The sequence below is a fragment of the Artemia sp. Qi Xiang Cuo genome, chromosome 6, assembly GCF_049724085.1.
Source record: "Artemia sp. Qi Xiang Cuo chromosome 6, ASM4972408v1, whole genome shotgun sequence".
NCBI lineage: Eukaryota > Metazoa > Arthropoda > Branchiopoda > Anostraca > Artemiidae > Artemia > Artemia sp. Qi Xiang Cuo.
The window spans coordinates 17,416,312-17,432,065 of record NC_142799.1 but is presented as its reverse complement, the minus strand read 5'-3'; the positions used below and the strand labels follow the sequence as shown (position 1 = coordinate 17,432,065).

At 35.1% G+C, this 15,754-nt stretch overlaps 1 protein-coding gene across 1 annotated transcript in view; it reads left to right on the top strand.

The window, feature by feature from the left end:
* Positions 1-15,754, top strand: part of l(2)k09848 (WD repeat domain 74 lethal (2) k09848) — a 72,514-nt gene that overhangs the window by 21,721 nt on the left and 35,039 nt on the right. Inside the window, exons 2-4 of the mRNA XM_089090071.1 lie at positions 7,586-7,725; positions 10,075-10,169; positions 12,364-12,586. Coding sequence (XP_088946197.1) covers positions 7,586-7,725; positions 10,075-10,169; positions 12,364-12,586 — 458 coding nt within the window. The remainder of the gene's footprint in view (positions 1-7,585; positions 7,726-10,074; positions 10,170-12,363; positions 12,587-15,754) is intronic.

Below are 15,754 nucleotides of genomic sequence, written 5' to 3'. Positions count from 1 at the left end.
CCCTCCTACCAATCCAAAAGAAAAACAAACCCAAAAATAACCCTGAGTCTTATAGGCCCATAATGATTACTCCTGTGATGGGGAAAATAATGGAGAAAATGATATATTATCGACTCCTCTGTTTTGTTGAAAAAAATAATATGATCCCTCACACTCAAACTGGTTTCAGGCAACACCACTCCTCAACAGATGCTTTCATATTGCTAACAAATGCAATAAATGAATCATTCTCAAAAAATAATGTCCTAGTTGCAGCTTTCCTAGATTTTGAAGGGACATAGGACAATGTGAACCATCAAATCCTTTTAAACAAACTTGCAAACCTTGGATTACCCCCCAAGCTAGTTTCTTTCATAAAATCTTTCATAGAATTGAGAAATTTCATTGTTTGTATAGGTTCAGCCTTTTCACCCCTAAAAACAATAACTAAATGCCTTCCTCAGGGAGCAGTCCTGACCTGCCTCCTCTTTGCCCTATATCTCTGGGACATGAACCTCCCCCACACGAATCTACAATATGCTGATGATCTGGTGCTATGGTCATCTGGCAACAGCTTTGAGATAGCACAGTCACAGCTGCAAAAGTCACTTTTCCAATTTGAAAAATTCTCTTAACATTCAGATTTACCCATTGCACCTACCAAGTCAAAAATAATCCAATTTCACCGAAAGCGGAATAATGTTAATGCAAGACTAACTCTAAATGGAAAACTATTCCAGAAGATAATCATATTAATTACCTAGGTCTCATGCTTGACCAAAAACTTAATTTCCACCTCCACATTTCAAACTCAATAAAAAAAATGCTATAGAAAAACAAATATACTAAAAAGACTTCTTTCCACACCCTGGGGCTGTAAGGAGAAAACATTTCTCCAGTTTTATAAATCACATATAAGACCCCACATTGACTATGGGCTCATCGTCTATGGTGCATGTGCAAAGACCCAGATGAACAATACAAAATGATATAATACGTCTCATATTTGGTCTTAGGAAACCCACAAGCACCAAGTTTGTGCTTATGGAGAGTGGTTTAACAACAATAAGGGAGAGACGTAGCTTTTTCTTGACAAAACATCTTACAAAAATTGAATCAAATAGCTCACACACCCTACATAATTTGTTAAGAAATCCAGCCATGTATAAAGGCATTACAGATAAGTATGCCAATATTCAGAAGAAGTTCCTTGTACTTGCAAAGTCTATTGCACCTATTTTCCCCCAATCCCCTCCATTAAATTGGTCAATCCCCGTAATAAATACTGATTTCTCAAAGTGGAATAAAGATTTAACCCCATTGCTTTTGTCCAGAAAAAATTTGCTGAAGTTAATACAATTACTTATAAAAACCACTTCCAAATATTTGTTGATGGGTCAAAAATGAATGAGAAGGTAGCAAGTAATGCTTTTCTTCCTCACCTGAAAATTGCAATGGGTGAGAGATTGTATAATAATGTATCTATAATGTCTGCTGAGTTAAATGCCATAATCATGGCATTAGAACACCTTATGGAAAACCAACCTTTGATTGCTAATTCAAAAAATATTATAGTCTATTCTGACACTTTATCAAGCTTGGAGTTACTGACCTTAGCTCTTCAGTATAAGTTGCACATTGACACTTATCATTGTTTTAGTATTATAGATAAGCTTGCTTCGAGTGGCATAAGAACTTATCTTTAGTATATTCCTAGCCACTCTAGTATAAGTGGTAATCATCAGGTTAATGAAATAGTAAAAAAGTGCTATAAATAATGTCCAGCCAAGTGGGAGACCAATCTCCATTAGAGATATTTACCAATGGAGACTATCAGATACTACGTTTAGTAAAAATAATCCTAGCCTCTCCCCCTTTCCCAATAAGTATTTTTCTAAAATTTATGATAGAATTCGTTCTGGAACAAATGGACTAAACTTTCTTGCATTCTTGTACCAGTTTCCTAATTCAAGTGGTTCAGTTCCCCTGTCCCCTCTTTGCAGGTATTGTAATATGAATAATGAAACAATTGACCACTGCCTATTTGAATGTAATATGCTGACGTCTGCACAACATACTTTGCTTTGTAAACTGTTAAAAAGTCCTCAAACACCACAAAATCTCACTATCAGCCAAGAGCCTAGCCAACTATACCTGCACACAGAGCATAGAAATCGAAATCTATCATCTTATATTTGAACTACTTGAGTCGAAAGATCTACTGAAAGATATATGAAAATACCTAATGAATAAAAGGCAATCAAGCCAGTAGCTCTGTAGCCCACAGAGTGAAGCAAAAGGAAAAGGGCTAAATAGTATCACTGAAAAGCCCGCCTGCTGTGAAATAGAAGAAGAAGAATTTTTTCTCATAATTTATATAAAGCTGTGCATTAAGAAGAAGAAGAAGCTGTGCATTAAGCTTGATTATTTTTTTTTTTTTTTAGTTATTAATTATTGAATGAAGTGTTAATTTATTATTTATTGAATAAAGTGTTAATTCGTGTGGTAAGTTTGATTGAAGGCCTTTGCGTACTTGTTGTTATATAGTTTAAAAGAATTTTATGGCCTGTTGATTAGCGGTTATTTTTTTTTTAATTTTTACTCTTCGTATTCGGAGGAAATAAAAAGTTTGAATTGAATAGATCATTTTGATGGACTTTGTCTTTAGGAGCACAGGAAAGGCAATGAGAGACCACAAAATCAAATGGGGAGGAAAAATTCTCCTGGAATTAGATTATGCTGATGATTCAAGCATCCTAGATGAAAGTGTGAGCAAAATGAATGAACTTTTAGATTTTTTGCAAGTTCAGGGTGCTAGAATGGGTTTAAAAACTAATTTTTAAGAAGACTAAGTCACTCACGCTAGGAATAACTGAAGATGAAAAGGTGATGTTGGGTAACAAAAAGATTAATCAGGTGGGCAGCTTCACTTTCCATGGTAGCATTATTAGTAAAGATGATGGGAGCAGTGAAGATTTTAAAAGTAGAATAGCCAAGGCTCAGGGTGTTTTTTCACAGTTAAAAAATGCTTGGAAGAATAGGAAGATAAGTGCAAACCAAGATTAGAATATTAGCAGCCACAGTGATGACAGTGGTCAAATATGGCTCTGAAGCTTCGGCACTCCAAAAAGTGGCTGAAGATTTACTAGATGTGTTCCAGAGAAATTGTCTTGGGTACCTGGCTGACTGACTGTATTTCAAACAGTAGGTTGTACAAAAAATGTGGTCCAATCCTGCTTTCTAGAGTTATAATGAAAGAAAGGTTGAGATGGCTAGGGCACATTGTGCAGATTAAGGATGACAGATTGTCCTTTTTGACCAACTGTCTAGGGCTAAATGGAAAGTATGTTATCCTTGTCTGGGGTTGGAGGACATCATAAAGAAAGATTTAAAAGAAATGGGAACTTCTTGGGTGGGTGTAAAAAGGGAGGCTTTGAATAGATTGGGATGGAAGAGGAGATTGTGTAGCTGTGTTGGCCTCAGGCGGCTAGGTACTGCGGTGCGTTGTTAGTAGTAGTAGTAGTAGTAGTATAAAAAAAGGCCTCAAGGGATGTGTTCACTTTCATCTTAGCCATATTAGGGTAAACAACCTGTATCATTGGAAAATGGGGGAATGTTTAATCCTAGGTTTGTCCAAACAGGCTAAGGGTATTAGCTATAAATAGTTACAACCAGTACTACTGCAGCTGCTACTGGCAATGCAACTACAATTGTTACTGAAACTACTTGCAACTGTGATTAAGATGACTTGCAACAGCATCTACTATTAACTATGACTACCTGCAATTTTGACTATGATTAACTGTGACTGCTTACAAAACTTCTGCTCACAACTACTTTCAGGAAATTTTTAAGGAGATATTGGGTAATATTGAGTAGTTCGTATTATTGACCTACAAATAAAGTGAGCATACTACTAGATGCCATTTTATATGCTCTTTCTGAATATAATAGTCACTTTTTTTGCAAATTCAGTTTTAAGCCTTTTTTAGACCCTTAAAAATGAAAATTTCTTTTTATTTTATTTTTTTGTATAAAAAGGATTAAAATATTGGTTTCAAACTTACTATCTCATTATAAAATCTATTTTGTTTAAGTTATATAATCTGCAAGCATTGATTTGTCACAAATAAGTTGAAAAATGAAGTCAAAAATGATTTCTTAAACACTTTCTTCCCCAGCACTATTCAATAATTATGTCCTAGATCCTCAAGCACAGTGTCCCTCATCTTGTGTCCTGCTTGGTCTTAACCTTTCCCTTGTTTCTTATGCTAATAACATTCTGAATATCAACCAGTCCTTAGAGAGAATTTCCAATACCTTTGAAATATTAAGGCAAGGGTAAGCTGATATAGGTACCCTTAAAAACCAGAAATATTGCTTTTCAACTGGAAAAACTTGGCTTGACCCTCCAGTCTGTTTGGGAAGCTCTGAAGTCAAGCAGATAACATAACTGGGACTCCCAATTGGTTTGTCTCTTAAGCATACTTGTCAGCTGCTAGTAGCTCATATTCAATGCTGCATTTGCATTATATATGTTTCATTTATTGAAGCAAAGCTTCACCTCAATAGAGCAACACGTGTAGCTCTGTATAAACACCATTGCAATGTCTTATATTCTGTACTGCGCACCCTTTTGGAAGATTTTTACTCAAACAGATAAAAAAAAATTGGCTTTCATTATTCCAAGTTTGCCAAGTACCTACTTTGCCTTCCCCCATGAAATCAAAATACAAAATTGACAAAATTCTACAAGATCACAGAACCATATGTAGCAGTTGAAAAGCAAATTCAAAACATAATTCAAAGGATCATAACTATCATTGGCACAATCTACTTCTACAGTCACTTTGTAATTTGTTTTATTAGCTGTATTGTTTATTTATATGTAATGTTTGGGTTATTTGTTGATTCCTTTGTTTTGTTGTGTTTGGTGATGTTTCTTTTGTTGTTTTTTTTCTATTTGTTGTTTTGCTCCATCGTTATTTTTTGTTGATTCATTAGGCATTTAATTCAATAAATATAGCAGTCTCATAGCTTTATTGCATTGCAAAAGCAATAAAATAAAAATGGAGACAACACTTTTGTTTCTGATCAGCAAAGCCATAGATGTTATAGTTCTAATGGCCCTTAGAGCCATTATAGAAATGGACAACTAAACACATAAAGAGGCTTTGATTTATGGAGAGTACATATTCTAGTTATAACATCTGGTATACCATTTAACAAACAAATCAGCTAGCAGTACAAACTGAGCACATTGTTTCAAAGATTTTGGCTGAAAGCTAAAAATTAGGCCTTTTTGTTAATCAAACTGGCAAGACTGTCTTAGAGTCTGACAAGCATAAATCGATTGTAGCTTAGTAGAAAACTATTCGGTATTTTTGACTTATATTAAAGCTGTATATCCTCTGATCAGAGACACAAGGAGAAAGTATCAATGAATAGGTTTGCTTGAGGTGGTACGATTATAGGCAAGGAAGGCAAATGTATGGAACATGCAGGCCTCCCACTGGGTTGATAATTATGAAAAAATTTCATATTTTTAACCTAGGTCCATAAATGGTTCATAATTGAGAAAAAAAGTTCATATTTTTTCTTGTCATCAGCTTGCAGGTGGCGTCTTTTTGCTCGTAAAGGACAAGCAAAGCAAATGCGCAAGAGTTTCATTTAAAATGTTTCAAACGGTAACACTGCATGTTTTGTGAAGACGTGGAGCTTCCTCTGCCCTATTTTCTGAAACATGTTCCCAGTTGATGGCTAACCCTTGTTGTTGAGAGACTTGATGAGCAATAGGGTGCTCTTGATGAGTATTTCCTGAAGTTCATCCCTAAGAAACAACCAGAATTGATGAAGTCCAGTGGATACCAAGAGATATCTTGTAGCCTCAAGTGTACCACAACCAAAGCATTAGTTCCCTTTGTCATATCTTTTGGAATTTTGTTTACTCAGTTCACAGAATTGTTTCAATGTGAAGAACCACCTATCCACATTCTGTATGACAAGATTCGTTGACTAGTAATGATGACGGCATTACTAGTACGTTGACTAGTAATGATGAAAAAAAGCTTTCTCTCATTCAAGCTGGGATTTTCTTCCATCCAATAAAGTAGCATGTGGTGACGTTGTGGAAGAATGCCTGTTGAAGGTACAAAAAGTTGATGCTCTGAACTTCAGGATTACTACCAAAACTGCTTACTTGGCTGCTTGCCACCATATTGAAGAGAAATCGCTAGGTCAAAGTGTCCTTTAGCATTTCCAGTGCCTGCAGCTGGATGATTCAAATCCAGAGACAAGAACTAGCAACATTGTGAAAATCATTTGATTTATGCCTTTTGGTGTGAATACTGAAGCTGCCAGTGATAAATGGAACTTGCTCCAGCTGGAACCAAGTTTGCCTAAGACCATCTTCATTGAGGATTTATATTTTATGGAACTCGGTTTTTAGTCTGAAAAACTATAAAGGACCAAAAAATATCCCCTTGTTTCAAAGATAGTAAAAGCAGCTCCATGCATGTCACATGGGAATGCTGATGTTGAACCTGATTTTTCCTGGCCATGACGGATCATGACTGAGGAAAAATCATCAATGAAAGTTAAAATGCTCAATGTTAGACTGATAGTCTCTGGCCCTCTAAAGAAGTTTGAAAACAGGCCCGAGTTTGTCCTTATTAACAGAGAGCTGTTGAATTTGGGTCGAAATGCGTGCCAGAGCTGTAAATTGTACCTGGAAGCTGAGCAATCTAGACAGGCTCAAGAGGAGTCCAAAAGGAAAGAAGAAGAGGATAAAAAGAGGATTTTATCTGAGAAGAAGTCAGTTGAAAAGGAGAAGAGACAAGTAGCAGAAAGGCTTCTTCAAGAAGCTCATGAGAAGCTGAAGAAAGCTATAGATGCCAAAGACTTTGTAGAAATAAGCCTTGCACAAAGTATGAACAAAGCTTTGAGCTGGGAGATGCGCGAATAAGACAAGGCAGAGAGGTTGACCTGATACAGAACAGGGCAAACAAACGAAAATCGTCCTTAATTTTGTCATATTTTACCAAAGGAACAGGTGGAGTGGAGTATTTTGTACTTTTGTATTGAAAAACTCATGAAAAAACAACAACAAAAAATATGTGCACCAGTGATGAAAACACGACTGCCACTTTTGGTATCCACGGACGGTTTCTAAGGTGCACATATAGTAAATTTAGGTTCATAATTGGTTCATAAAAAGCCCATCAAAAGTTCATGAAGTTCATATTTTTGCGGTCAAAAGTTTATAATGTTCATATTTTTCACAATTATCTAGCAGGAGGCCTGAGCATGTAAAAAGTAGAATAGTGAAGGTGCATAGCTGTTAATAAATGCTTGTCTCAATTAATATACATGGCGACAAGAAGTGTGCAAATTTTGGAATTTTTTACCTCAAAATGAACTCGTTGAAGTTGGAAAGCTCAACTAAAAATTTTATAGTTGTTCAAGCCTAGTCTTCCTAACCAAAGACCACTAAACTTCCTCATTACTTTAAACCACTAGACCACTTTAACCTTCCACTAAACTTCAGGACGATTGTCAAAACCTTGAGAGATTGCGTGTTTTGCACTTATGTCTTTTCTTCTTGCAGGTATCAATATAAACAACCAAAATGTTATTGTCAAAAACTTCCATAATTTAAAGAAATTGGACAAACAGGAAGAAATTTGCTCTTTAGCATGGGGTGATTCAGAAGAAACAGATGTTCTGATTGGTATACGATGTCAGAAAGTAATAAATTTTCTTTTACTTTTTCTCTAGGCTAACTATAGATTTACAGAAAAAAGGTTGAAATGCTGAAACAGATAATATTTGTCAGTTGCATCACTGAGCAATTTGATTACTGTTATTTTCACACAGGATTTTTCCTTCCATGACTACTGCTGTTATTTAGAAGAAATTATACAAATGTTCACTTGACTTTTTGTGTAAAATAATCACCTAGTTGCCCAATAATACTTGATTTGTCCAGCTTAACACATTACTACAAACCCCCTAATATTACTGAAATCAGCAACTAGTTTGCCATATGTTTCTTCCAAATGTTTTTTTGCCTATCCTTAAAAATAAACAATGTGGAAATCTCTCGTTTTTAGACCATATTCTCCCAAAAATTGCTCACCTTCATATTCTTGTATGACCTTGATTGCGACTCAAATTTAGATGTTTTATTGCTTATTATTGGGTGACAATCAGCTTCCCGCAGTTCCAATACCCCTAAAAAAAGAAACAGTGTCGAATTTTTTACTGAAACAAATAAGACTGTTTTCTCTGCTAAACTCGACTCTCTTCTTTGCATCAATCTGATAATTTTATTTTGTTAAAGGATAAGGCTGTGATGCTTTTTAACACTTTGAAGTTCAAAATAATGTTCTATTTGAAATGTGTTTCTTTCTTGTAACCTCTTTGATTTTAGTGTATAAGGAAATAACTGGAGTTTTGTGATTTTACTATATAAGTAACGTTTAATAACTAAATGTAGTTCTTGGAAAATATTTGTGGCTCATGAACTAATTATCTTTTTTCACCAATATGTGAGGGGTTAAGATCATCTTTGAGAAACGCCACATTTTCTTTAATGCTATACTTCCATGACTTTTCCACAATTAGTGGGTGGAAATGTCATAAATAGCCCAGGAAAAGTCAATGCAGACGTAATTTAAAACTCGCTTAGGTCATAAAAACGCTGAAAATAAATGACCACCTCAAGAAGGCAGATACTAAAAGACCTCGTCTGCTGGAATCTATGCTGGAAAGCTGACCAACATTTGTGGCATTTATACTTTTAAAAAATACAAACTTCAATATTCAAAGCTATGTTCCAAAGGAGCTTACCAAAACAGCAGCGACACATTAGATATATAGATCATGTTCCACCATATATATTGAAAAACATCTTTTTTTGATATTTTGCTTTTATAAAATTAAATATCCGAGGATAGCTTCTGCATGAACTTAGGACGGTAGCGGTGACAATTGAGAGGTGTCAATAGAGATTAATTGCCCCCTAGTTTTTGAAAAATACCTTTTTTGCGATATTTTACTTTTAAAAAGTTCAATATTCGATGTTATCTTCAACAAGAGCTTAGTATGGCAGCGTTGTCAATTGAGAGATAGAGATTAATTGCCCCCTAGTTTTTGAGAAATAACTTTTTTGTGATATTTTACTTTTAAAAAGTTCAATATTCATTATCCATTATTTTGAGGATAACATTATCCTCAAAATAATTTTATATTCTTCCAACATTCAACTTTCCCATCTCAGCATATTATTACAGAGATCGAAACAGGGCGATGGTTCTTAAATTCCAATTTTGAACCAGTCTTATTTAGTGGTTTTGTTAAAGTTCTATGCCAAATTCTGAAGGACCCTTTTTGGATCCTTCCTGATTTCTTGTCATCAGCATATCTACTAGGAAGGGCTATTGGGTCTCAGTCAAACTTGGTGGGACGTAAGAGGTAGGATTTTAGCTAAATTGCTTAAGATCAGGGTCCTCAAAGATGTTTGTTGGGGATGGAAGAAACGGGGTCCGGTCGTTTAATGCAGATCCTGCTTTCACACAACCAGCTTTTCTTAGTTTTATTTAATGATTTAGTGTATCCTGCCTCTTTTGTTTGTATCAGTCCTTTACACGGCAGGAATTTACCCCATCCTGAACAAAAATTGATTTAAAAATACTTCAGAGTGGTTATTTCAGATATTGTAAGTTTCTCCTTTCCATTCCTCCTTGGACACGTAACCAAGGACTCCTTCTCTGCATAATTGTCTTGTAAATTTGTTCTATAGTTATATTTCTTTATTGTACTTTTTTTTGTGAATTTCGTTTCTTGTGTGTATTTAATGTTGATTTTTGTTTTTTTCTCTATAGTTCTTTTTTTTGTGTTTGTGTGTTAATTTAATTTTTTGTGTTTATTTAATGTAAAAAATTTCTATATTCACTATTTTTCGTTTTTTGTTTTTTTTTTTTGGATTTTTTGTATGTTTTAATTTGTTTTAATCCACATTTTAATACTTGTATAGTGCTTTTGTGGGTAATATATAAATTATTATTATTAGTTTATCTATGTCTGTTTTTGTAGGTTAGAACATTTGACTCAGAGTTCAACTGCTTTTCTAGTTGCATGGAAACTCTAGCTGGGAGCGGACCTATTGTTGGAGTTGCACGATTTGAAGGGTAGGATTCGATTTTTCTTCTTTTTTTAACAAGATAGAAACTAGTAAGTCAGTGTATTGTACCTTCATCTAACTCCACAAAGGACGCTAAACTCCACAAACCCTAGTTTTCCCAAGAGTAGAGCCAGAGTTTTCTTCTAAATTTAATAAAGTAGTTTTGGCGATTGCCAAGAAGGGAATCTCCCGAGCCCAATGCTGTTTTTTTTCTTGTTCTTTTTAATGTGGAGTTTTGTTTTACTTGTTTAATTGTTGTTTATTTATTTACTTTTCAAACATTTTTTTATTTCTGAATTTATGATCACTCCTTTTTTTTACTGGATTAAAAGTTGAAATTAATACAAGGTTTGTCATCAAAATATTAAAAAGTTACAGTATAGTGTACAACCCAAAAAAATATTGTATGAGAGAGCTTCTGACATATTGGGTGAAGTTCTTTGCTTCCAATTCCCAGAATCTTTGCTATGGTCTGTCTTATTCATTGACATAAAGCAGAATAAAGTAAGTCCATAAAGAAGTTTGTTGCAGGCCAGACCTTGCTCACAAAAGTCCTATTGGCATGCAGTGCCTGGTTAGAAAACTTTCTTTCAGCCCCAGAGCCAGCCAAAACTTGTAGAGTCCAGTTTCCAAAGAACCTACCCATTGTCGTATGTATTAAATTATAATCTCATGTCTTAGCTGGAAACTTTCAATTCAGTGTTTTTTGTTGTTGTCGTTTTTTTTTTTTTTTTTTTTTGTTTTATTTTTGTTTTTTTTTTTTAACTTAAAACAGGCATTATTAGTCAAATTGACAGTTTGGAAAGGGATTTTCTTTTGCTGATTGGGATATTTATTTTAGAATGATTAAGGTGTTAAAAAAAAAGAATACAAATAATTATTGAAGGTTTAGGGAAAATGTACGTATTTTTTATATAAAGTTAAATGTAGGGTAATTTTACTGTTAATCTTGAACTACTTTTGGGCTCTCAGATGGCAAGCTACATAGGGTCCCTCTTTTTATACTTTCAAAAATGTTTTCAATACCGAAATGTTTAATTGACTCATCAGTTTGTATGTTCTAAAGGTTATTCCCAAAAACTTAAGATTGATTCAAAAAAAGAACGACAAATTTTGGCCATTAATGCTCATCCTTCAAGAACAAATGCTCCAATGGCTGGAGTATTCTTTCTTTAGTCCTTTAGGCTAATTAAGTCCTTTAGGTACGGCCTTTCTTTAGGCTAAACAAAAGTGTCTAAAGAGGAGTAACTTTGATCTATGTCGAGCTTCATTATCACTCACTTTCAAACTTTAGTCAAATAACGATAAGTCATCCTTGGTCCATGCCATTATTTTCCTTTGAATTGACTGTAATTGTTCTTTAGTATCCAGCCAATCTGAAACACATTTCAAGTTTCCTTATTGGTCCTTGTTATTCTAGTTTATAATTTATTACCTTTCTATGTAGATACAGTGGCAACAACTATGGGGGGGGGGGTAACTTGGGCATATATCCCCTAGATTTTAGGTCCAACCCCTGAGATTTTGAAAAATATCTCTTCTTGGCATTTCCATTAAAGAAATGTCTTTTTTGTATTTTATTGACCCCCCCCCCCTAGATAAGAAAAACACATCTTGCCTCCCCCCTTATTCTCGTGAACTGACCCCACTGTTTTGACATTGTCCAAAAACAATACTATTTTTTTTTAAGAATGCCTTAGGATCCTATCATTGAAAGAAATCAAGTTGTGTGTCTTATGGTTGCGTGAAAACTTTGAAGACAGAAAAAAAATACAGGCAAAATACATGAGAAAAATTTGTTTTAGTTATTTTTCTTTATTTGAAATTAAAAGCCTGAAATTAAAAGACAATAGGAACTCATTCTTGGTATATGATGCCACTAACTCGGAGAAAAAACAGTAGTTGTGACAACCAGCTACCAGCAATTTGCAGCTTTTACAAGCCTAAATTGAATTGAAAGATTTAATCTAGGTTTTTTTTTATTGATTTATGGGCCAAAGAAAGAGTTCTTGTTCTAGTAGGTATATAAATTTTTTAGTGTATGCTATTGCTATTATTGTTTTATGACAGTGTATTATGACATTTAGACTTTATTGTTTAAGTTTATAGAAATACTATCAAACAGAGTGCTTCTAGTGAATCTGGGAATGTCTAAGAAAAATCATATCATTTGTGTTTACTAAATTATTTATTATCAACAGGGCGTTAGTTACAGCAGCTGAATCGGGCACAGTCAAAGTATGGAGGACAAGGGAAAAGGAATCCAAAGCGATTGAATTTGAATCCGGAGGTGGCGGCAAAAACATTGCCAGAATGCGCCAGAATCCTACCAAGCCATCTGTCTTTGCCATTGGTGGCCGAGAAAATACATTACGGTTGTGGGATTTAGCTAACTCTGAAAAACCACTTTTTAAAGCCAAAAATGTGAGTATTATTTTGTGAAAGGACTGGAATAGGTCTAATATAGAGGTTGACAGACAGAGACGTAAATCAAATAAGGTGGTGACGAGATAATGAAATAAACAGTCGCGCAATATTCTCGACCAAATCTTTTAAACACATTGATAGCCAAAATTTGTTCTTTAATGCATAGTGGAAGCACCAAGGAAGTGAAACCTGACTGTTTGAATTTGTTAAGTGTAAACTTAAACAGCCTTATACGATATACCGTAAAAATCGATAAAAATCATGGAATTTCATTCCAAAGACTTGTGTACATTTAGGCATTAAGGTATACTAACCAACAAAGGAAAGCTTGGGGACTGGACCTGGCTTGCATAAACAATGCAAAACCTTGCCATGAACACTCGAAGGACATATTGGTACTTATGTAAGATAGATAAGATATTTATTTCAAAAAAATCGCTATCACAAGCCCACAAAGGGCCGAATTCGGACTTTGGAGTCGACAACAAATAAATGGTTACACTAAAAATGCAAAGAACAACAACGAAATAGAGAAAACCATAATGAACATCATTTAAAGGTCAATAATTAAAACTGTAAAAAAATCAATTAAAAAATTAAAAAAAAAAAAAAAATTGGTCAAACTAAACTTAGAGCGAGACATAAATGCATTAAAAACTGGTAAAACTAAACTTAGAACGAGACATAAATGCATTTAAATTAAAAGGGATACTAAGAAAGTGTCAGCATTTAAACTACAGTAAATCAATAAAAGAGTTAAAAACAATAAAAACTGGTCAAGAAAGGGGGGGGGGGGGCAACCAAAAGAGCCCAAGAACCTGGCCAGTACCATCCGCTAATAAACAAAAAAGAGGGAAAAAAAAGAAACTATTGAGACATTTTATTCATTTTATCTGTAATGAAGGGGATAAAAGTTCTTTCGTATCTGGAAGTAACGCAGCGAATGGGGGACAAAGCAGGGATGGGCTCAAAAACAGCTCGATGCGGCCGTATTCTGGATGGGGAGTGACGTTTGGGGAAAATACTTGCCGTCCGAGGGTTTGCTATGACATTTTTTTGCAAAACGGAGGCACAACGAAACTCTCCTTTGCTCCAGGGCTTTCAGACTAGCTTTTTTTTAGGAGCAGAGAGTAAGGCACCTTGCCTTCTTTGAAAATTATTTGCACGGCCCTTTTTTGAATTGATTCGGTTTTTTACGATTCTTCGCGGGAGATACCAGGGTGCCAAACTGGACAAGTATATTCTAGATGCGGGCGGACAAAAGACGCGTAAATTCTTAAGGAGTGGGAAGAGTGGACGCTGAATTTATTTAGTAGCTTTAGGAGGGCGATAGACACATTAGCTCTATGGATGATGTCATTAACGTGGATATCCCACTTTAAATTTGAAGAAATTGTGACGCCAAGTAGTTTAAATGAGGACACGGAAATTTCAGGAGGGATAGGATTAAGAAAATAGGGCGAGGATTTGAGGAAACAAATGGGCATTATCATGGACTTAGAGGGGTTTACTGTCATGTCTAGAAGCAAGTTTCAACAACCGTTAGGTCATCAACAAATTTCCATCGGTCAGGAAATTCCTTTGCGAGGCTGTTGATCATTACTGAAAAAAGGAGGGGACCTAGGAGAGTACCTTGGGGTATGCCATTGTGGACAGGGAGAGGATTTGAATAATGATTTTGGTATTTGACAACTTGCGATCTATTTGTAAAGAAGGAGGTAACTAATTTCACCAGTAAGGGATCAATATTAAACTCGTTGACAAGTTTCTCAATTAAGATATTGTGGTTAACAAGGTCGAATGCTTTCTGAAGGTCGATGGAAATTAAATTTAGCCAGGAATTAGGCTTTTCAAGGGTTTTACCGATGTGATCAATAAGAGAAACGAGGTAATGGGAAGTAGAGGTGGATTTTAGATTCCCAAATTGTTTCAAGTCAGTAAGAGGTAGGATTTTTTCCTTTAGCCAATCAGTAAGTAATCCTTCATAAAGTTTCGAGAAAATAGGAGTAAGAGTAATAGGCCGGACGCCTTCAAAACCAGGCTTTCCGTTTTTCTTTTTCAAAGGGGTTATGAAACCCTGTTTCCAAATTGTAGGAATTTGCCCAGACTCGGTAATCTTGTTAAACAGGAAAGACAAGGGCTTAGACAAGAAATCACCGAAGGCACTAATAAGAGGAAAGGGGATATCCAAAGGACAAATACTTGTCTTTCTTAGTTTTTGAATTCTTATTTCTATCTCAGACGGAGAAACAGTGGGTAAAGAAGGGGAAAGGGCTCCTGAGGGTAATTGGTCGGACAGTAGTGGAAGACTCTGGACAATGGAAGCGAGGAATTTATTGAGATTATTGGCAGTAATATCAGGGGACTCGGGTAGATTGAAGTTAAGCTGTTCAAGCCTCCTGCCACACAGCTTTTTAACCTCAGAATACCAGTTTTTTGGTTTATTAGTAAACAATACTTCGACCTTATTTTTGTAGTACGATCGTGCCAATTTGCGAATTTTTCTTTTAATTGATTTTCTTAGTTTATTTGCTTCATCTTGTTTACCATTTTTGAAAAGCTTCAATTTGGTTCTAATTAGTGTTTTCATTGTTTGGCTAATAAAAGGTTTCTCACTGGAGCAATTTCTAAATTTTTTTCCCAGGAAGCAAATTTGATATTTGTCAATTAGCTTTTTGTGGAACATAGTCATTTTCTCGTCAATATTTTTTGAACTATAAACATCGGACCAATCTTCAGTATTCAGCCACATACCAAGAGAAAGAAGACCAGAATTTTGAAGAGGGCGATAACTGCCATAAGTTATTGAGAAAGAATGATTAAAATTTGAGGAGGGGGATAAAAGAATCGAAAGATGATAACTCCCACCTAATGGAGGCAGAGCTGAGGGAGAGTTGTAAAAATTATACATATTAGTTAAAATAACATCAAGAGAGGTAATTCCCCGAGTCGTTGGTATTTTAACAATCTGCTTAAATTTAAGGGGGGAGCAAAATGAACCCATTTTAAGGTCGTTTGCATCACCAACTAAAAAAAGACCAGCATTGAATAACAAAATCAGCACTTGTCTGCAATTGCTGGATGAATTTACGTTTTGACTCGATATTTTGATTTGGGGAGTAATAGAAAATGGTTATTGCAATAATATTAAATGGACGAGGGAGA